This window comes from Quercus lobata, chromosome 1, assembly GCF_001633185.2.
Source record: "Quercus lobata isolate SW786 chromosome 1, ValleyOak3.0 Primary Assembly, whole genome shotgun sequence".
NCBI classification, from domain to species: domain Eukaryota; kingdom Viridiplantae; phylum Streptophyta; class Magnoliopsida; order Fagales; family Fagaceae; genus Quercus; species Quercus lobata.
In genome coordinates this window covers 21,806,418-21,830,488 of record NC_044904.1, presented here as the reverse complement: position 1 = coordinate 21,830,488, position 24,071 = coordinate 21,806,418, and the positions used below count along the sequence as shown (strand labels likewise).

General features: G+C 35.8%; 1 protein-coding gene across 1 annotated transcript; it reads right to left on the bottom strand.

Moving 5' to 3' along the window:
* Window positions 1–9,386: 9,386 nt before the first annotated feature.
* LOC115962555 lies at window positions 9,387–16,030 on the bottom strand. Its single transcript, XM_031081444.1, has 4 exons — window positions 15,951–16,030; window positions 13,897–15,029; window positions 11,483–12,153; window positions 9,387–10,485 (listed from the first exon to the last, which is right to left on the bottom strand). Exons 2-4 carry the CDS (start codon window positions 14,997–14,999, stop codon window positions 9,464–9,466), a joined length of 2,796 nt encoding a protein of 931 aa, XP_030937304.1. The 5' UTR covers window positions 15,000–15,029; window positions 15,951–16,030; the 3' UTR covers window positions 9,387–9,463.
* Between the last annotated feature and the right edge of the window lie 8,041 nt (window positions 16,031–24,071).

The window sequence follows — 24,071 nt, the reverse complement described above, 5'->3', positions numbered from 1 at the left end:
TTATCATAATTATTTTACGTGGCAGATTGTAATTGATTGTATGTCAGATTCAAATGGACCTATAACTTTTTCTTTGCCATTGACAATTTGGCACATGAACAGTTGTAGCAAGAGTTGTGGTTATTATGTGGTCTTAGAATTTTTGTTTTAATAAAAAAGTATTTTTTTTCCAATAGCTTATGTATGTATAATAGTTGTTTATAAAATATTTTTTAAAAATTATTACTAATTACATTTTATAATATTTTAAGAATTAATTTCAATTGTATTAGAAGCACATTTCAAAAAAAAAAAAAAATTATTAGTTGAATTTGTTCTTAAATATATTTTCTCCTTTTGGTTTGATTTTATTTTCGTTGTTGTCAAAGTTATATATAGATAGATGTAAGGACACAATTCCTTTGCGGCCCAACAATGATGTTGGGCTCGCACATGAATAGGAATGGCAACGGGTCGGGTTCGGGCCGGGTTTTTTCATACCAGGACCCGACCCGCGGGGCAAGACCCATAACCCAAACCCGACCCGTTTAGGGAACCGGGTTTTTTCCCGGGGCCCGGACCCGCCCCAGTCGGGCCCCACGGGTCCCGCGGGCCCCGTTTAGGACTTGGGCCCAGTTCATGGCCCAACCAAAAAAAAAAAAAAATTTAAGCCCAGATTTATTTTTTCCTTAAGTTCAAGCCCAGGTTTATTTTTGCCGTTCAAGCCTGCATATTCCAAATAAAAAAATTAAGCCCAAATTTATTTTTGCCTACATTCAAACCTACATATTCAAATTCAAGCCTAAATAACGTGACCCAAATCACTAGCTAAACATAAAAATAAAATAAATCAAACAAGTCCAAGAAATAAGTATCAAAAGTTCAACGAGTCCAAGAAATTAAAAAGCCACAAAATAAATCCCACAAGTTTAGAATAATTACAAACCAACATATTAATCCAACAAGTCTAAGAAATTAAAAAAAAAACTACTAAATTAATACAAAATGTTTAATCTTCATCAATTGTGATACAACTCCCATCAATTGTGGCACAACTCCCAGATTTGTTTGTGTATGTGTTTGTGTCTTCCATCTCCGTTTTAGGCTCTGCATTCCCAACAAACACAAAAAACAAAATTAACAGAGTTAATTTGAAAATCTCTCACAAAATACAACAGATCAATAGTTAACAAACCCAATAACAGTATAACATCACAAACACCTTAACCCATAAACCAAACCCTCACCCACCCAAAACCCAAATAAACATTATTATTATCATCACAACAAATTCAATGAAACACCACACATAAGACATTAAAACTTCACATATCCTAATTATGTTAAATACACTGCAATTCCAATATTTCTGTGAAAAGCTCTAATGGGATTAGTAAGTACAAAATTATGTTTAAATATTTTCACTAGCGTTACAAACTTGCTTTTGCATATAGCAAACAATTTAACCAAAATAAAGTAAATTGTGTAGGTGTCCTGCTGTAACAAACTAACAATGGTATATTATTCACTCAATAAAACTAGATTCAATCACCATAAACATTTCAAAAAAACACATTTATAGCTTACAATATCAACAAAGAATTTAAAACCATACTGGGTCTTTCTATTTCTAAAATTCATAAATGAGTAAACTAGGAGAGATACAAGCATATAGATTATGCAAACCAATATTTACAATAAATTCAACAATAATTCAGTCTACAATAATTCAGTTATTGACTAAAACATAATAATAGCACTTTCCTAGATTTTCCCAGGTACCAAACAAAGATCAGAGGGCTTTTTCTCACAAACATAGATAGTATTATTATCAAAAGTAAAGAAAACCCAGCAGATATACAAAATAGAAAAAAACCCTTTCAACAACAAAGATATTTAAGACAAAGCAGTTAAGGAAAAGAATCAAAAGATAAAAACGAACTTCACGGACTCAGTGAAAATGAAATAAGAAATTAAGAATACCTGACTGACTGCTGAGCTGAGCGAGGGAGGGAAGGCTCACGGACTCAGTGACTGACTGACTGAGGAAGTGTGTGAGTGAGGGAGGATCGGACTGAGCTGATCGAAGTGAGGAACTGTTGGACTGCGCTGCGTGTGAGGCGTGAGGGAGAGGGAGGAGGGAGGCGTGAGGCAGAAGGAGACGTGAGGCGTGAGGCAGAGGGAGGCGTGAGGGAGGGAGGAGTGCGGAGTGTTGGACTGGGCTGCGCGGAGGCGTGAGGCAGAAAGGAGGGAGAGGGGCTGCGGCAGCTGAAGATTGAAGAGTGAAGAAGAAATGAGGGAATAGTTAGGGTTAGATTATAGGTTTATATATATATTAGGGTATTTTTGTAATTTTAGGTACCGGGTTTTTAAACGGGTTTTTATACGGGTCGGGTCTGGATTTTTTTAATAAAACCCGGACCCGACCCGGACCCGTTTCGGGTTATTTTTTTAAAACCCATACCCGACCCTATTTCTAATCGGATCGGGTAAAACCCGGCCCATTAGGGTCGGACCGGACCGGGTATCCACGGGTCGGGCAAAAATTGCCATCCCTACACGTGAAAGATCCCTCACAATATGATTTGTAGAGAGTGGGCTTGAAAAACTAGCCGTTGGTCACGGGGCGATGCCCGGTCTTGGTTTTTAGAGGAATCCATGTAGAAAAAGGAGTTGGGCTTGAACATTTAAGCCCTACGGCGTCGCATCCTATGGGATGGGACTCCTCGGACTTGATCCGAGGACCATTAAGGTCTTACCCCGGTTATCCAACGATGGGTTTTTTCTGTGATCTCCGGTGTTGTTGAGGTGTTCTCACCCATGTAGTCTTTCTTTTTTGGAGGTGGGATGAGAGTCCTTTACCAGATTCACTTACTTCTTCTTTTATACCAGCCTGCGTTCGCTGTCCTTCGTCCACGTGTAGGGTCAACCTTTACAAGACTGACATTTGTCCCATCAGTCCAATCCCAGAATTGTTGGGGATGGTTGATAAAGCTGAAGAATACGGCTCTGTCAGGTGCAGAGTCTTATCTGGGGAGGGTAGTAAGGATAACTTCCCCCAAGATATTTTAGATCTCCTTACAAATTTGTTCCTATATCTCTTTTTTACCCCTCTTCTCAATGGAGCTTTGGGTCTGCCGAGGACTAGACTGTCCTCGGCTGCGTCTCCAGGCCATTTTTGCCTTATATTTTTGAGCTCGGGCCATCACCTTTTTCGGCTTGGGCCTTTGGACTCCCCATGAGCAAGTGGGCCTGGCCCATAAATTATTGGGCCCCACAATAGCCCCTCAAAACCCTGCTATCCGACTTCTTGGTTGGAAGGGAGGGTTTTGGTAAACCCGGGCCTTTAGTATGGCTTATTTAATTCAGCCCTGCATTAATGTGGGCGGTTTTCCACCTGTCCAGGAAACTCACCGGTTTACAAGGTATTCCCTTTAATTTGCTCGTGACCCGCTCCTGCCGTTTGGCTATCCAAGACACGCCTTTAATGACTTCCCTTTACGAGGCTCATTTACGTCCGGCGGCTCATCTGATGAGGTGGGGAAGTGGAACGGACACATCTTTATTCTTTAGATTCTTTTGGAAACCTAAATGAATTTAATACTTTCCGTTTTGCCCTTCCTATAAGAAGGCAAGTAGGAAGCCATCACTTTCGTGCAGACACCCTTCCATCTTTCTGAGATCTGAAACCCTCAACCTCCCTTAGCGTTCACTTAACCCAATTGTTATTCTCCACATCAGAATACGTTTACCATAACGAGTGATGAAGGAACCATACCCCTCCTCAAAACATCATGTTCTAATAAAGCTCGAAATGGCTCGGTCAGGGCAAGGATGGTGGAGACTTAAGATTTGCCCCACCTCCCTTTCAGCCAAAATCCGAAGCAGGGGCTCGTCACGTCAAACTTTCGTCGTGACTGAGTCGAGAACACCCACTATCAGCACCACCCGGCTCCTCACGAGCATACCTAACATGGCACCAGTGTGTTAGGAGTCAGGACTGAGGCAGGGGCCAAGTGCCTCTGCTTCTTCCTCTCTTTGTTCACTGGTGCCCTCCTCCGCCTTCCTCTCTTAGTCTTCCCAGCACCAGCTCCGTCCTGGTGCTGTCCTTCTCCCTCTTTTACTCCTCTCTCTTTCTTTTCATCTCTTCCCCTCTTCTTCTTCCTTCTCCTTCAAATTCTTCTTCCTTCTCCTTCATCTTTTTCCAAAGAACGTTCTTCTTTTGATATGAGCAATACTGAGGCAGAGATTGGAGAGACTTTGAAGACGAGTTTAAAAGACATCTAGCTGTTTACTTATCTGTACTGCAGATGTTAGTGTTGCTTCGGCAGCTCACCTTTTGTATAGGCTTGTTTGAGCCCCACTTTGTACGTTGTAATAATTTTTCATATTAATAAAAGTTGTTGTTATTTTACTTCGCATGTTCTGTCTATGTTTTTACAAATTTGCAAGCACTGCTCGGCACAATAACATATCATTTGAATCAATGATAACTAAAGCCAAAATACTTGCTAATAAAAAGATGTCACCATAACTTTAATAAAATTGTTTGACATAGTAATGCGTACCTGTAAATAGCGATACTTGCCCGAAACAAAGCCGAGATTAGAACTGGATGTTCTATGTGGTGTAGGATGTAATTATTCGGAGACATATCACCCGCAAAAATGAATAGCCCCCTTAGGCTACCGAATAGCGGAGCGTCCCGCCATCATCCTAACACTCTTATTGGCCTTAACATTTTACAGTATTTGAGCCGAGGACTTTCCCTATCCAAGCAGTTGGTTTCCCCCTAGGCTTGAGTCCGAGGACCATGCAAGGCCTTGGTTTTGTATAAAACTTGTAGGATTTCTTTTTTGTACTCGGTTTCCCCATAGGCTTGAGTCCGAGGACCATGCAAGGCCTTGGTTCTGTCCAAAACTTGTAAGATTTCCTTCTTGTAATTGGTTTCCCCATAGGCTTGAGTCCGAGGACCATGCAAGGCCTTGGTTCTGTCCAAAACTTGTAAGATTTCCTTTTTGTACTTGGTTTCCCCATAGGCTTGAGTCCGAGGACCATGCAAGGCCTTGGTTCTGTCCAAAACTTGTAAGATTTCTTTCTTGTACTTGGTTTCCCCATAGGCTTGAGTCCGAGGACCATGCAAGGCCTTGGTTCTGTCCAAAACTTGTAAGATTTCCTTCTTGTACTTGGTTTCCCCATAGGCTTGAGTCCGAAGACCATGCAAGGCCTTGGTTCTGTCCAAAACTTGTAAGATTTCTTTCTTGTACTTGGTTTCCCCATAGGCTTGAGTCCGAGGACCACGCAAGGCCTTAGTTTTGTCCAAAACTTGTAAGATTTCTTTCTTGTACTTGGTTTCCCCATAGGCTTGAGTCCGAGGACCATGCAAGGCCTTGGTTCTGTCCAAAACTTGTAAGATTTCCTTCTTGTACTTGGTTTCCCCATAGGCTTGAGTCCGAGGACCATGCAAGGCCTTGGTTCTGTCCAAAACTTGTAAGATTTCTTTCTTGTACTTGGTTTCCCCATAGGCTTGAGTCCGATGACCATGCAAGGCCTTGGTTCTGTCCAAAACTTGTAAGATTTCTTTCTTGTACTTGGTTTCCCCATAGGCTTGAGTTCGAAGACCATGCAAGGCCTTGGTTCTGTCCAAAACTTGTAAGATTTCTTTCTTGTACTTGGTTTCCCCATAGGCTTGAGTCTGAGGACCACGCAAGGCCTTGGTTCTGTCCAAAACTTGTAAGATTTCTTTCTTGTACTTGGTTTCCCCATAGGCTTGAGTCCGAGGACCATGCAAGGCCTTGGTTCTGTCCAAAACTTGTAAGATTTCCTTCTTGTACTTGGTTTCCCCATAGGCTTGAGTCCGAGGACCATGTAAGGCCTTGGTTCTGTCCAAAACTTGTAAGATTTCTTTCTTGTACTTGGTTTCCCCGTAGGCTTGAGTCCGAGGACCATGCAAGGCCTTGGTTCTGTCCAAAACTTGTAAAATTTCTTTCTTGTACTTGGTTTCCCCATAGGCTTGAGTCCGAGGACCACGCAAGGCCTTGGTTCTGTCCAAAACTTGTAAGATTTCTTTCTTGTACTTGGTTTCCCCATAGGCTTGAGTCCGAGGACCATGCAAGGCCTTGGTTCTGTCCAAAACTTGTAAGATTTCTTTCTTGTACTTGGTTTCCCCATAGGCTTGAGTCCGAGGATCATGCAAGGCCTTGGTTCTGTCCAAAACTTGTAAGATTTCTTTCTTGTACTTGGTTTCCCCATACGCTTGAGTTCGAGGACCATGCATGGCCTTGGTTCTGTCCAAAACTTGTAAGATTTCCTTCTTGTACTTGGTTTCCCCATAGGCTTGAGTCCGAGGACCATGCAAGGCCTTGGTTCTGTCCAAAACTTGTAAGATTTCCTTCTTGTACTTGGTTTCCCCATAGGCTTGAGTCCGAGGACCATGCAAGGCCTTGGTTCTGTCCAAAACTTGTAAGATTTCCTTCTTGTACTTGGTTTCCCTATAGGCTTGAGTCCGAGGACCATGCAAGGCCTTGGTTCTGTCCAAAACTTGTAAGATTTCTTTTTTTTTTATTTGGTTTATTTTTCGACCATAAGCCCCTATACCAGGGCGGGGAAAGTTGACTTGAGGCCGGAAGCCCCTAGAGATGCCCACGCCCTTGGCACTGCAAGGCGTATCCCCTAGCAGAAGTTTATGCCGGAGCAGCAACTGTATGTCGCCGGAGACGGAGGAAACCCCAGGAATTTCTGCTTGCTAGAGAGTTGACTCCAACGCCACCTACGCCAACGCGCAAGCTTTCCCACAGACGGCGCCAATTGTAAGGACACAATTCCTTTGCGGCCTAACAATGATATTGGGCTCGCACATGAAAGATCCCTCACAATATGATTTGTAGAGAGTGGGCTTGAAAAACTAGCCGTTGGTCACGGGGCGATGCCCGATCTTGGTTTTTAGAGGAATCTATGTAGAAAAAGGAGTTGGGCTTGAACATTTAAGCCCTACGGCGTCGCATCCTATGGGATGGGACTCCTCGGACTTGATCTGAGGACCATTAAGGTCTTACCCCGGTTATCCAACGATGGGTTTTTTCTGTGATCTCTGGTGTTGTTGAGGTGTTCTCACCCATGTAGTCTTTCTTTTTTGGAGGTGGGATGGGTGTCCTTTACCAGATTCACTTACTTCTTCTTTTATACCATCCTGCGTTCGCTGTTCTTCGTCCACGTGTAGGGTCAACCTTTACAAGACTGACATTTGTCCCATCAGTCCAATCCCAGAATTGTTGGGGATGGTTGATAAAGCTGAAAAATACGGCTCTGTCAGGTGCAGAGTCTTATTTGGGGAGGGTAGTAAGGATAACTTCCCTCAAGATATTTTAGATCTCCTTACAAATTTGTTCCTATATCTCTTTTTTACCCCTCTTCTCAATGGAGCTTTGGGTCTGCCGAGGACTAGACTGTCCTCGGCTGCGTCTCCAGGCCATTTTTGCCTTATATTTTTGAGCTCAGACCATCACCTTTTTCGGCTTGGGCCTTTGGACTCCCCATGAGTAAGTGGGACTGGCCCATAAATTATTGGGCCCCACAATAGACATTTGGAATCAAGTAATGGGACATTTATTTTTTGATAGTACAATTGGAATGACACTTGGTACAAAATTGAATGCATATATTATATAAGATATTAAAATTTTGGACTGAGAAATATCACCCATATACTTCATCAAATGTGAAAATGGAGTGCAAAGACACCATTGCGAGAGTGTGGCTTGGTGGCAGGAGTAGTCATATTGCTTCACATGATACTTGATGGAAGTAGAGTGGTTTGAGTAGTGGGGCTTCAACAAATGTGTTGTGCCCATGATGATAGCCCCGATGGTATACGTGGTATTACAAAACTAAATGAATGTGTTGTGCCCACGATAATAGCTCAATCAAAGCCTTGGTGGTACTAGTTAGATGTGACAATCACATATTATATTAATAAATTTGGTCAAATTATTACTGAAACGAAATGGTACACGAGATATTACACATTTGACAATATACTAATTGATATGACAATATACTAATTGATATGACAATTACATATTATACTAATCAATTTGGTTAAACCATTACGGAATCGAAAAGCCCTAATTTAATGTAATAAATATATAACTAAACTACACACTTTTGACTCTTAAAGTTTGGAGTTTTTTTTTTTATTTTTTATTTTGTCCATTTATGCTTCAAAATTATTATTTTAGGGTGTGTTTGGATTGAACTTATTGTTGCTGAAACTGAAAACTGAAAACTGAAAACACTGTAGCAAACTAATTTTTAAATGTGTAAATAGTACCGTGGGACCCATTTTTAATATTTTTTAATGAATAAAGTGGCTGTGGGTCCCATAAACAGTACTGCTACAGTACCGCTACAGTGCCGATACAGTGCAGCTACAGTGCCGTTTGTCCCCTGGTTCTGCAAAATGCGTGAAATGTAAAAGAAAAAAAAAAAAAAAAGGAGTGAAACGCAGCAAAGAAAACGCCCTATCCAAATGAGCACTTAGTCCTTCATGTTCGATTCCTTCGAACATTTTTATAGTGGCCCTTCATGTTCCCTCAACAAAACAGAGCACCCAGGTTTGTTTTTAGTACTTGGGTTTGCTACTAAGTGCCTAAGCCTATCGCTGGTACTTGGGTGACCACTATGTGTGCCTAATCTTACTGTTGAGTGCTTGGATATTTGGATGCACTGTCAAGTGTCTGAGGTAGTTTCACCGCTGTGTGTCAAGAGTTACGCTTAAACCCTTAGGTTTTACTATTGAATAATTTTATTGTTTATATTTTTTATAATTTGATAGTTGGGAGAGGAAAAATTTAGTTCCTAAAATATCTTCATTGGGAATTCCAAAAAGTATTAAGACTTTAGGAGAATACTATTAAATACTCCGTACAATATTTTCAAGACTTCTACAAAATGCCTTGCTTAATGTTAAACATCATGTAGTGAGCGGTTGAACGTCACATTAGGGGTAACACACCCACACTAATAAAGTTAATAACTCTTTTTCTTATCTCATACCTTTAAGCATTATGTTTATTTAATATGAACTTGGATTCAAGTTAACATACATTAATTTCCTCTTGAAAAGATTGAATTCCTTGATACTTGCAGCATTTTGCGAATTACTTCTAGTGGTGGCATATCAAAAAACAGAACTGATTCGTGTGATATTGACAAATAGAGAAGAATTTAATTACAAACGTTGATTTCATTTAGGAAAGGAACAAAGACACACAAACACAGAGACACAAAGAGTTGTATAAGGAGCTTTTTACTAAGAGATTGAGCAAGCCACTTTTGGCTGCATTACAAAGAGTAAAATAATTTGGATTCCTCACCAATCAGTATCCCCTCCCCCCTTGAAGTTTAAGAAAAATATATTCCCAGAATTATTTCTTATAAGAGAACAAAGAAAGAATAAATTGATAACAAAGAAATTAAAAAAAAATCAGAATTTTGCACAGCGCATTGGCAGACCTGTTATGTGATCAACAGCTACTATCTCTGAGACATTGTTACATCTAAGTACATCTTGGCCCAACTTGGCCCCAGCTGCCTTGAGTCCCTTTAGAGAAACTGGCTGGTTGAAGAGGTTCAATGATGGCAACCTTGAAGCTGGAGGCAATTTCCCACCTGGTAACAATGTCCGAAAATCGTCCTTTAACAATGGAACCTCAAAGTCTGTCTTGTCATGCTTAACAACGTTGTCTTTTGCTCTAATATGAGCCCCTGGTTCCATATGGTTAGTTGAGAAGCTTGATTGCTTTGGAAAGTTTGGATAAAGGCTTACATAGCCTCTAAGGTACATCATGTCAATGAGAAACTTTTTCCATGAAGCTTGCCACCCATTTGTTCTAGACTTTGGAATTTGAACTGGGTTTGACTTTGCATCCTCAGTGAACCTCATGTTCATGTACACATAGAACTCTCTCCAAAGCTTGGGAAAGAAAACTGCACCCCAACTACAAGGTAACTGGTGGAGATAAGGTGTGTTTGGATGTATGTGCTTGAAAAACTCTGTTGGATTCCATTTAGGCCTTTCTTTCACTACCTCAACAAGCCTAGGCGTGTAAAGGGAGAGAGAGGTGAGCTCTGGAAGAGACACTTGAGGATCATAGTGGTATGCTAAGAGGGCATATTTGATCCATAGATAGTAGTAAGGGGAGACTTCGATATCGTCTTCAAGTAGGAGGCCAAAATCATCATCTGATGATGGGTACCAACTCTCACTGACTGCTCGAATGAGTCCTCCTTGAATGATTCTTCTTCTGAGGGTTTTGGGGCCATGAGGCCACTCGAATGAGTTTACAAGTTTAATTGTTGCCTCATCCACTTTACTGTCCATGTTGAAGCTGATAGGGATCTCATCCCCAAGATAGTAGGCATTGCTGAGAGATTTGAGAAGCCTTGTTAATGAACGAACACGGTTTTGGGTGATAATGTTCACAGAAACCCGCATCTTGTTCCAATCTGCATTTCACCAATTGATTGCTTAGATGATTGACTAATAAAAAAACAGAATCAATAGAGTTATATACATTTAAAATATGACCACAAGTCCTATTTTATTGATAGAAAATGCTAAAGATATTATAAATTTTACAGACGGACGTGACAATAATGTGATTGGTGGAAGGTAGCAACATAATAACTAAATGTCTATATTATTATTTTTTTTTTTTTAATGATTGGTGAAACATAAATTTGTAAAAGTTACATAAAATTCATAATAATTCTAACTTAGATAATGCTAAATTGGACACTAGTGCCTCGCTAGGTTTGACAATTGTATCAACACTTGTACATGTGTAACATAGAAATTGAATATTCTAGTTGGAATTGGGCCAAACTTGGCCAATTGGGTTGCACATTAGTGGACATGACCCAAACAGCTAAGTTTTTTTTTTTTGAGAAACAAACACACACACACACACACAAAGGAGAGGAAAATGGGGTCTAACACAAAAACACACTATAACTCCACTAAAAAACAACTAAGTTGGTCCTGTTTGATATGATTAATTTTTCATGTGATTAATATACACGTTGTATACATATCCACCAAAAAAAAAAAAAAATACACGTTATGTGAGGATGATAGCAAAAAGACGACTCTCCTTTTCTTAACTCTAGTAGCAAGCACAACCATGACTAATAACTATTTTGGTTATGAAGATATAGTTTACAATGTGAAAGTTGGTCCTAGAGATACGTGCTTGTCTTCTTTCAATTCTAACAAGGGAAAGTTTCATGCTTTGTTATCATATAGGTAGAGGGAATCCATGTTTAAGAACTTGATAAATTCCTTTACTCTCAAAAGTTCACCAAATTAGAGGACTCAAGTACTATAAAGATCAACTTGTATTCATGCTTTTGAGGGCTAAGTTTAGACTATTTTATGTTTATTCTGGGGTTCAGTTACCACAATTGAAAATAGCAATGAAGAACAGAAAGCTAGCATTCTTACTTGGCAATGCAGTTGATCGTAGATCAGCCATCCAAAGAACCTTTGATATGGAGGGTCTTGGTAAAAGAACCAGTGTTGTGCCATTGGAATTTGTTTCTGTTGCCATCTTTAAAGCCTTCCTCACATGAGGATCAATGTCAGCCACTGTGATCACCACGCTGGGATTGTGAATTTTGATCAAACCTTTCATGCTGGAGTACAATGCTTGTACAACTGGCACCTCCGAATTCGATATTCCTGATAGAGATCCTATTGCCAGATCAAATATCTTAAACCTTCTCTCTTTGCATACTAACTTAGGCCACTTGAGAGCAGTTGTAGCATCCTCACAAGGGCAGAAATCGCCTCCAGAGACAGCAATGTAGGCCTTTTTGCCAACAGTGGACCTGAACTTTTCAAGAAGGGGTGCGAGCACTTTAACCTCATCAACTGAGTGGGCATAGAAAAGTGCATCGATTTTTTGAGGATGCATTGCAGCCCATTGAGTGATATAACCGGTAGAGAGTGCTTTCCACCATTGATCATCCCGAACTTGAACAATGTCTTTGAAGATTACAGTGGTTTCAGACACATAGGCAAGTCTATGTTCACTATCACCCCATGTTTCCTTGTCCTTTGGGTCAACTGGAAGAACAAACGAGCCAGCGTTTCTGTACTTCTGAAGTTGATAACTGCATGTTTTTGTGGGAAATTTTGAACATTAGAAGCTCATTCATATAATAGAAACACCAGTAGAACATGTGAATGGTCCTAAATGCTGTCACAATATTTTGAAAGCCATGGAAATATGACAATTTTCAAGATGACAACATGGACAAGGTGCAATATAGTGTAGCACTATGGACAATTTTCATGATTTTCAAGAGTAGTATTCAAAGGGACGTGCATTACATGAATAATGACTCAAAATTTGACAGCCATATATAAATTTCATTCTATTGTTTTCTTCTACTGAATTATGTTCAAGCTTTAGTTTAACTATGTAGATTAACTATGTTTTATACTGTTCTAATATCAGGTTAAAACAAGATAGGCCTCACCTCTAAATTCAATGGTAACAACCTTTATTAGTGTACATTGCATTATATCATTACATGGTGCACTCTGGTATACAGGTATAGCCCTGGACTTCATACCAGTACCAAACCAACTTTAATAATATTGAGCTAGTGCTTCAGAGAATCTCAAAAAGGAAACTGAGATTTCTAATAAAGTTTTTGCTTCATCCAGCAAATTGAGCATTTAGTGTCTCATCTAGACCCTAATTTTTTTTAAATTAAGAAAAAAAGTCTAGATGAGACAAGTTAGTAGATAGATAAATATTAGCAAAGGTGACAGGGTAAAGATTCTAGAGAATACTCATCTTAAAAATGGACTATATTTTCTGAGTTTCTTTTTCTATTCCTGTACTATAATAATGTTAAAACAGAGAAGTTGACCATGTTATTAATGAAAGAAGGTATAGGTACGAAGATTCCTATCTATAATACAATACTAAGTGCATAAAATAAAAATTGGACTACTTCCAATAATAGTACTTCAAAATTTCAAATGCTTCCTGAGTCGATTGTCAACTTTATATACCTAAATCAAGTTAGTGGCCTGTGGCCTAGTCAAGATCATATAAAAGAGTATAATCGATCTAACGTGATAAATGGCCTTGTATATTATTAATCCCTAGACATGATAATCAACTAGTTGAGCCTTGAGACTCACAAAATTGGTTTGATGGTCCCAATTATTTCTTCAGATGATGACTAATATGTACATATATTATTGCACAGGTGAGCAGCCCAATATAAATTCTAATCTGTTATGACCTTATTGATATTAGAGAAATGAGATCAGAAACAGTATTCCTTTATAAATACTTAAACTACTAAGTTTGGTTAATCCATTAACAACCCATTGGTAGAGACTTACAGTCCATTGACTCTTCCTAGAATATTTACCAAAAAAAAAAACACTCTTCCTAGCTAGTACTAACCATGTCATATTTCCACTAGTGATGATTTGGTTTCAAAAACTTATTTATAAATATAGGTTAAATTATTAATTTGATCTTTTATATTTAATTATTGGATAAAGTTCAATTTAGTCCCTTAATTAATAATTATGTCAGTTTCATTCCTTAACTTTTAAACACATTTATAACTATTTTTATTAAGGCAACTTTCAAATGATTCCGCCAAGATTTTAATCGAAAGGAAACTCAAGGATAAAATTATCTTGATCTTGAAAATTTAGAGAATGATATCGACATAAACAGTAGTTGAACAAAATTGAGATTTGTCGAATAGTTGAGGATAACAATTAGTAATATAACCTAAATTTATATAATATAAACTTGCACTTCTATTCAAATGTGAATAAAAACCAAAAATATTGAAGGATTTCAATGATCGTATACATACCTAAGGTGCAGATCTTCGCCAGTTGCAAAGGTGAAGGGTGTCTCGATGAAAAGTGTCTTGACAAGCTCTGCAGACAGGAACCAAGAGCTGGAAAGAAAATCCACCTGCACAATTTTATCAATTGTGATATCATAAGCAGGGTCAGGCAAATAAAGTCCTGCCTCCTTAGACCTAAATTTTCGATAGCTTGGAAACGTAAAATCCTTCTGCCTAAATGGCAAAATCCGTCCTATACTGCCCAAAACCGCATTCTTATACTTGTCAGTCCCGGCTACATGTGACAAAATCTGTAACATTTTCCTACCAGGAATCATGTCATCATCAAGGATATATACAAGATCTGCTTCCGTTTGTAAAGCCATTTGGAACCTCCCATAGTACTTGAAATCATAGCTTGAACTTATGAAGCTTATTCTTGAATCATTATAGCTATCTACAATTCTTTTCAAAGAGAGCTCATTTGGGCTCCCAAATGAAAGTACCCAAACGTGGTGGAAAGGAAGGGTCTGTTCAAGCAATGAATCAAGCTGGGCACAGAGAGTTTTCCTTTTGAAATGGTTTAATATCACTGTGACTTTTGGCTTGTTTGGACCTCGCAAGTCCCATTTAGACTTCATTGCCAATAGCTGAGCAAGAGTTTCAGTACCAAAGTTTTTGCTTTGGAAGTCCAATACCTCATTGTAAAGCTCTGTTTTAAACTTGATCATCTGGGCGTCATTAGACTTCTTCTGCATGAAATCTATTTTCTCATGCTCACATACTAAAGATGGAGTAATTGGCTGGATTTCGGATCCAATGAGAGAAGAGGGTTCCTGGTAGTGCCTAAGAACATGGGGTGTGATTATGAATTGCTTCCATTGTTGAGCGATTCGTGTAGCCCACGTAAAGTCTGGTTTGGTCCGCAAATCTATTGTAGGACTCATGTAATACAATAGGAATGTTGCATACACTGCAAAGGCAAATTGGAGGCAAGTAAGCGCTGTGACAAGTCGAGCTGATGTGCTTTTTTGAGCTTTCAACTTGGTCTTTCCACCAACATAATCACTAAGCATTCCTTCCAAGTAATCCCCACTTCTCGACGACTGACTTCGAAAGAAACCCATAATTAAACAAGATTAGAGAGATTGGCAGACCTACAAATGCAAAGCAAATATATCTCAGTCAGAAACAGCCAAACACAGAACACAGAACCTGAACTGAAACATAAAAATTTGTGTAGCAGTTGAAGCTGACACTGACCAAAAACCGACAACCCAGATCAGCAAAAGCAGTCATACATGGTTGTGAAGAGAGAAATCTATATATATATATATATATATATCAATCAAATTATGACTGATATCTCCAAGAGTTTGACTCCACCTTATGAAATTGGAAGAGAAGAGACCAAATGGGGTTGTGAATAAGAAGTTGGTAGTGGCATTAGTGAGTTTTTGAAGAGCAATGGATCCAATGGCTTTATATGCATAAAGTTGAAAAGTTTAACAAAAAGGTCTAGGGGAAGCATGGCACCCCATGAGAAGTGGCATCGAAGGTCACATGGGCTAAACGCTTATAATAAAGAGTTGTGAGTTTTAATATTTGAGAAAATGTTATTAACGCGTTACACTCACTTCTTGCTCATACATTTCAACCTCAAGACACCATTAAAAAGCCGGCTTTGTTGCCGCACAAAAGGGCTAACCCTGCGTTTTTGGCACCACCCCACATTTTAACTTTATAAATTTTACAAAAATTTCTAAAATTTTTTTTTATATACATTCCATAATCTACTTCTTTTCCACTACTCTAAAACCCAATTCCCCATAAATCATGTAAGCGGAAAAAAAAAAAAAAAATCCCCATAAATCATGTAAACGAAAACATTGTAAGAGTATAATTTACATGTATTTAACTTTGTCAAACCCAATTCCCTAGAACAAGATCATCCTCTAGGGAAAGTCCAACAAACCAAGATGCAATTATAGACTTAAAAATATAACAAACAAACAAACAGATTTTTTTTTTGGGTAATAAACAAACAAGCAGATTATACAATGGGAAGTCATACTCACTATCTTGTTCATAACGTTAATGAAACCAACCAAATAAGCGGAAATCCTTTTCTTCTTCAGCAAATCAAGCTAAAGCTAAACCTCAAATTCACACCACCACTATATCACTATTAGTACGTATCAATGAATTGAATGAGAGGCCGCGTAGAGTTGTGGAGAAGGAAAGGAAAGCATTGGGTATAAAGATTGAGTATAAAAGCCTTATAAATAATTAAATACACCGCAAATTAATGACAAAAAAAAGTTTTGTTGGCAAAGTTTGACTTTTTTGCATGGAAATATGTAGGAACATTACAGCAAAAAACACTGGTAATATGGAATTCCCCCAAACTTATGCGGTTGAGATCAAGAAAAGCCGTGGGTTGAATTTGCTCTCGGAAGGGATAATTCAACTGGGTTTGGTAGCTTGTTCAAGAAAAATGGAATGAGATAACCAAAAAACTTTCTTTTCTTTTTGTTGTTTATCAATTGGTCAAGTCTTTATTTTACAGGCGAGTTTCCATTAGAGTTAGCAGAAGCTGAGAGAGAAAAGAATACTGAGAAAAACATGTCTTTTGACATAATTATTGATTGATAAAATCTAGGATATCTCTGTTAATTAAGAACTGGATTTTGAAGAAAGTTACCGTGCAGGGTGTCCCCTCTAAAATCCCGAGTCCTAGCGTCTATGTTTACGCGAACATTTACCCAAAATATTTCACAGAAAATTTTACAATAATTGAGGTGATAAGTAAAATGATGTCACTAATAGACTCAGGTGAGAGTCAATAAAAATTAAAAATGTGTTAACTTAAATTTTCAGGGTTCAAACCCTCCATTGTAGCTATCAAATCATAATAAAATATTGCCAAAAATACTATAAAAATTATTGTGTTTATACTTTATAACGTTGCTCGAACTTAAAAATTGTGAAAGGTTATAGAAAAGGAGAAGGAATTAGAAGGAAAAATTAAATGATCCTAAAGAAAAAGGTGTTCGGTTATAAATAAAAATTAAAGGAAATTTTAAGAAATTAAGTGAATAATTTTATCTTTCAAAAAAAAAAAAAAAGTGAATAATTTTTTTTTTGGAGTTATTTTACCCAAAAAAAAAAAAAAGTTTTTTGTGTGATAAGTTCATAGTTAAAAGAAAGAAGATTTAAATTCTAAATGTTTTTGTTGAAAACACAAAAGTGCTCTTGAGTTGCAAGAGTTTTGATTTTGATTGATTTATTTATTTTTACAAATATCACATTCAGAAACTTTAACACACACACACATATATATATATATATATATATCAATTTGTCCGTACACTTTCCATTTGAACAACTAAGCTCTGGGATATATCTTCTAAAAAAAAAAGCACTTGGATATAGGTGGGTAACAAGTCAAACTTTAGTTAGTTTTTCTAATAAATCTTTGTGGATCTAATTATGATGTGCACGTTATAATACTGACATTTACAGGTTATTGATGATGCGACATAAACCATGTACACATTAGTTGATTAAATTTAAGAAATTAGTTTACATTGTAATATTCAAATAAGATTTACATTATAGACTAAATAAATGTTACAATATGTATAATTTACATGAGTAGTAAATGTTACAATGTGTATTTATTAGGCTCTAGCTAAAAATACTAATAAAGTTTCTTATTTTTTAATAATTCTAATGATCACGGGGTTAATTACTAATAAAATATCTTATTTGTTATGATCTTTGCATGTTGCTCCCATTTTAACTAAACAACAGCTTCGAAGTAAAATCAATAAAAATAAAAATAAATTCAAAGGAGATTAAATTGAGAGAGAGAGAGAGAGAGAGAGAGAGAGACATTTTAAGTAGAGATATAAAATGTAATCTTTTAAAAATGCATTTCATGAAAATAAAATTACCATGAGTGTGAAAAATATCACCGATTTTTTTATACTTCCTCATCTCCTTCTTTTTTTTTTTTGGTAGAATAAGATGTACATAACATGCATGAGAAGAGTTTGAAAAATTCAATGAAAAAATTTGTATTTATAGCTCTTTTATTATTGAAAGGAAAAATTTTTTTTTAAACCATTTTAAAACTATCTTCCTTCAATTTACTATGCAGCGATTAAAGATCGTTTATGTGTAATCTTAATTACATGACTTTTTTAATAAATCATATGATTTATTTAAATAATATACATAAATAATTTTTATAAATCTTTATATTATGAGATAGAGGAGATAATTTCATATTATCCTTATTATTACAACTTTACAAAGGTGCTCGATAGTGCTTATTTAAGGTATGGATAGTGGAATCTTTTACTTTTTACTGTATTTTAAAAATTACTTACGACAAGTCAACTTCCAAATTTTAAATACAAAAATGAGCCACCCCACGTGACACTTTACCTTAGATTTATTTTCATGGGAATAATCATCTAACATGAATTATAAATTATCAATGTGCCCAAAAGTTTAACCACTAATAAATGCCAAATTTATGAACTTAATCAATATATATTTTTCATTTTTCTTCTAAAAAAATTATTTTTATTTTTATTTTTCATACGTTAATTATGGGTGAGAGATTTGATCCTTGGATATCCTTGTTAGAAAAGTTGAACTTCTTGATCAATATTCTAACACTCAATTTCACACCGGAATTTAGATTCCTTTTTATAATAAGTAAAATTGAACATGTGAGATTTTCTTACTTTTCAAATGAAAAATAAAATGAAGACAAAGTTTAAATTTAAGACCACCTGCTTAGATACCAACCCCCCCCCCCCCCCCCCCACACCCACACACCCACACACACATATATATATATATATATATATGATAAGTCATATTACTCTTAAAATTGAAACTAATATAAAATGATAAATTTAAACACTTAATCAAAGTTATAACAGTAAAGAACTCATGTTAAGTGGCAAAAGACATTTGTTTCATCCAAAATTCATTATAGTTTATTTTAAGTGGTAATCTAACAACAAGGTAATTGGTTACTTCCTTTCCAAGTAGAGAAAGGTATCTGGAGTCTGCACCCATAATATAAGGCAAGAAAAAACTAGCAACTTTTGGGTTTAGGATAATGCAGATTATTTTTATGCATTTGACATCTCAGAGAGGGTACCGTTACGAACCTTACGGTAAATAAGTTAGATACCATTTAAAATTAATTCTTTTATTTTTTTGAATTAAAAATAAATGTAAATTATCTTGAGCATTGACTCTCCAATTTTTATTATTTTATTTTTACTATTTTTTTCCCAATCAAGTATCCATATTCCATATGGCAACTTTCAAAAGGATTCACATATGGTGGGCTCATTAGTCTAGGATCTAATGTAAACATGAAACCAAAGGCTGTGGCAAAAGTGCATCTTAAATAAGATAGCTAAAAAAAAAAATCTTTTGAGAATATATTATGCAGGATTTTTTTATATAGAAACATCTTATACATACTGAATTGAATATATAGAAATAAAATTCAGCTCAATATTTTTCGAAAGATGTATTAATAATTTTGCAAAAAAAAAGAAAAAAAAGAAAAAAAAAAAAGAGAAAACAAAAACGTAAATATATAGAACAATGTACCATTATATTACAGATTTGAATGAAAAGAATTGGGACTTAATTAGACAAAGGCTATATATGTAAGATCATATCTTTTACAATTATTCAATTTATTTGCATACTTATGTTGGCTTAAAATAATTTTGTGAGAAATTGTGATAGTAAATTTGTTTCGGAATTAGGAAAAACTCGTTAATATATTGTGAATATGTATCTCTTCAATTTACTTATCATACTTCAAAGAGAAGTAACACACAAAAATACATACTATTTATTTTTCTTAAATTACTCCAATTAATAAATTTTAAATTTTCGCTTAATTTGAAATCCAATTTGTGTGTGTAAGTACTATTATAAGTTCAGTCATATATTTATGTTTGTATGTATGTATGTTATATGGTACAATACGTGATTTTTACAACTAGGTTGTGTTGTCTATACAGTTTTTGTATTTCCCAAACTTGGGAACCATCAGAGTTCTAAGCGACGAAAAATTGAAATTTTAGTGATGAAAATTTTTGTCGCCCAAAAAACATTTTATTGTAGTGGGAGTACTGATAATTCGAAATGTCCAGGGAAAACCACTTGCAGTGATAAGTTGCCTTGTGAATAATTTGTAGACTTGTGTTAATAACTCATTAATAACTTCATATTTCTACTTGTATGTGTTTGTTTGAATAATTTGAGTCAAAACTTTAGATTTGTGTTGATGAACTTTATGTCAACTGTCATAACTTATATAGATATGAGAGTATGTGCGTGTTAAAAAATTTGGTGTTTATAGCAACTCTCATATTGATAATCGATTACGTCAAGTTGCACCAAGTTGACAATGAGAGTAGCCTATATGAGGCTTCGAGACATTTCTTAAACTAAACTAATAGACGTGAAAGAATTTATGTTTGAAATTTTGAATGTCAAAATCCAAGTCCAAGTAACCAACAGTAACTATGATCCTTTTTCTTTTCTGGTAAACTTTGAAAAAGAACTTGTTACGTGACATGTGCATTAATCACTTGAAATCCCACACCCGTGCACATGCCTTGAACATATCATTATGAAATTCCATCACGTGGCCCTTAATTAGTGCCTCTAATTGTGAGTTTAATAAAGTCAAAACCCAAGGCTAAACCCTAAGAAAGTCAATCTTGGTGATCTATTTTTAGGGGCTGATTTTGGAAATCTTGGCGATCAAACGCACTTAGACAATTTTGACTCTATCCAGATGTCGATTTTTGGTGGGCACTTTTGGCTTGGACCAAGTGAAATGACAGATCAAGTGGAAAACCACATAAGCAATTAGAGAGTTAATTAGGTGCTAGTTTTCTATGACCAAACAAGTAGCAACATTTTAATTTGATCAAGGTCATAAAGAATCTCCATGTGCACTCTCTCTTATTATTAATTTACTATATAAATGCTATCACGGTTTTGTCCAATATTTCGTAGTCAATTTGAAGATACTGGTCTTAACTTAATTTTGGTGTGCTTCTAGGTTCTATATACACACACAACACAAGTGGAATAATAACTAATAATGCCTAATGGAAATTCTCGAGGCATTTCACATGGTTTTGATCTTCTTTCTGGAACCCCAAGTACAGGGTGAGACTTTTTTGAGTCCTAGATGGTAACCTAGAGATTTTGGTTTCCTTGTGAACTGTGGAGGGAATCTATTGTTGAAGGACAATTTCTTTAGTATGCCGAACATAATTTAATGATACCCATTGTCTATAGCTGCTGCCAGATCCAGTGAATTCATTGCCCTCATCCTTTTATTTTCCCCACTATTGTAGTTATCGAACTGAATTGTAGTTATATATCAAATTGTGAACTATGTCACTTCATCTTAAAATCAATTAGTTCTAAGGAAGGTACACTCTTAAGTCTTTTATGACATTTGACATTGTGCTCCATGGGTTTGCTTTTAGAGCAATCGTAGGAAGCTGAATTATGGTTACCCAACAATCCCCCTCTCATGATGACCTTGGTTTTAATACGACTTGTTGGATCGTGAGCTATGCCACTCTGTTTCAAAACCAATTGATAATGAGAAAAGCACTCAAGTCTTTTATAGCATTCGATATTGACACTCTATAGGTTTGTTTTTATAACAGTTGTAGGAAGCCGAATTGTGATCCCTCAACCGTAGTATATATAAAAAAATATAAAGTATTTTGAAAAATGAGAAAGAATTATGATGAGTTGGTTCAACTTGTGTTTTTCTTTAACAAAATAAAATTCAACATCCCATGTCAAGAAAGTAGGTGGAAAATATAATCTAATGGTTGGGCACAAGACAGGAAGCCTTCCCTCTCCATTAATTTTAAATATCAAATTTTGTAAAAATTTCTTTATTATTTCAATAATATATATGAGATGGCCGACAAATTGGGATGGTGAAGGAAAGAACAGGCACTGTGCTTAAGCGTGATACGGCAATGCTAATAAAGAATGAAATGGACTTCCAATTACTGAACCATTAATGTCAACTGTCAGCTGAAAGTGTGATTACAGATCTTTGTTGGGTTAGTTGCTGGAGAAATTGGGCAAAACTAGTTTGATCTCATTTATTTTCTTACAACTAAATTTCAAGGTCATGTGTGCAGGAGATCTTTAAGCTTTAATGTCAGTATTTAAGCCTTGCACCTCATTACCAATTTTATTGTTGACTTTATATTGCCCCTTTTAAATTTGGTGTCATTTTAATATCATCCCTTAAAATTTTGGATTTTAGACTTTAATGATTATATAATATTTTGATTCAAGTTCTTTTGTTTATATTTGTTGTTAAGGCTAATAGTCTTGTAACTAAATTGACACCTCTCTATGCATAAAATGCTTGGAAGTCTAGGGGATGAAATGGTTCAAGTTGCAGAGTTAGTAGCACGTTATAATTATCTCTAAAAAAATATTTGCTGTTAAGGTGGCCATTAAATTCCACCTAAACTCAAAAGTCAAAACTATCTAGTATTAATAGGCTAAAATTACGTTTAATTCTGTTTTGAGTGGGAATCACCAACCTAATAATAGGTAGAAAAATCAAACAAGGAGTCCCAGATAAGTTTTATTCAAAGAGACATAACTCTTCTGTCAATAACTAATTTAACAGTAAATTAATCTCCTGTTGATACACTAGTGAAGCAACATTATCCTCTAAGTGGGGAGTTATTGCATGACTAAAGGTGTGTCGTGTTATGGTGTGATCATTTATTACTTTTACTCACTAACATATTGTTTGTTTTATCGTTCTCTCTCTCTCTCAAAAAAAAAAAAAAAAATCCTATATAATAGTGGTTTTTTACACAAACTTTAGTGTGTGTTTGTTTGGAGGTGAAGTAGGGTGGATGAAAAATTTTGAAGAGAAAATGAGAAGGAAAACTTTTTGGAGTGTGTTTGGTTGGGTGGGGATCGAGGAAGGAAAATAAATGGTAGGATCCAGGTGTTTTCTCCCCACGTTCACAAAAAAGTTTCTCCCCAAAATGGAGAGAAAATTAAAGGAAAAAATTGGACATCATTTTTGGACAAAAATGCGCATGTGCAATTGCACATGGGCTTATCCACATTGTTCTTCATTTTTTTTATTCTTTTTCTTTCCTCCTGGACGTTGCTTTTTTTTTTTTTTTGCTTTACTAGGCAGGCTTCCTACATGTCTAGTGCTCATGTGTGTGTGTATGTTTTTGTTGTTGTTGTTGTTTAGATGTGATTTTTTTTTTCTAGACATGATTTTTTTTTAATAAATTTAGGTGATTGATTTTTTTTTTGGTTGTTTATCCATTTTTTGGTTTTAATTGGGCATCATTTTTTAATAAGGGTATATATGTAAATTTATACAAACTCACTTTTTCCATCCTTCTACTTTCCCACTCCCAACCAAACAAAAAGGAGGGAAATTAAAATATTTTCTATCCTCTCACTTTTTCACCTCTCCAACCAAATGGACCCTTAAGGGTGGGAGGATTTTAAACCTTAATATCCCTATTAAAAACACCAAGTTGTGCTCTACAAGATTCTTAGCCTATATAAAAGTAATTTGACCCTTACAAAAGTTAGAAAACCTAAACAACTATGAATTTATAAACTTTTTTTTTTTTTTTAATTTTACTTTTCCTAGGATCCCACTTAAAACATTATTTCAAAATTTGTTAATTTGCAATAACTGTAGAACCATAATTTATTTCACAATTTTTTTTTAACAGTGGTTGAGGTGACATATTATAATTGGTTGATGATAAAGTGATATTTATGATGAGTCCATATTATAATCAATAACAACTTGACAACTCATTAATTATGAAATTTGTTGTAAAAAAATATTATATATGTAGCATTGTTCTTTTACTTGTCACACTTTTTCTTTTTCACCATTCACTGCAAGTCAAGTAATAAAACAGTGTTCTCTTAAAAAAAAAAAAAAGAAGAAAAAAAAAAGTGAAATGGTGTCTTCCACATGATATTAATAATAATGAATCCTACTTTTGGTGAATATAGCATAGGAACTGAAAAAATAGAAGTTGTGTTACATTTACTTAGAGCATTAGCATTTGGTATCTTCAAAATATCCTATTTTA

Excerpts from the sequence above, each read along its gene's own strand:
- LOC115962555 (XM_031081444.1), bottom strand. The coding sequence starts at position 14,999 with ATGGGTTTCTTTCGAAGTCAGTCGTCGAGAAGTGGGGATTACTTGGAA. Across the intron at positions 12,154-13,896 it reads GGCGAAGATCTGCACCTTAG|TTATCAACTTCAGAAGTACA; the intron begins GTATGTATACGA and ends AAAAACATGCAG. Across the intron at positions 10,486-11,482 it reads ACGATCAACTGCATTGCCAA|ATTGGAACAAGATGCGGGTT; the intron begins GTAAGAATGCTA and ends GGTGAAATGCAG.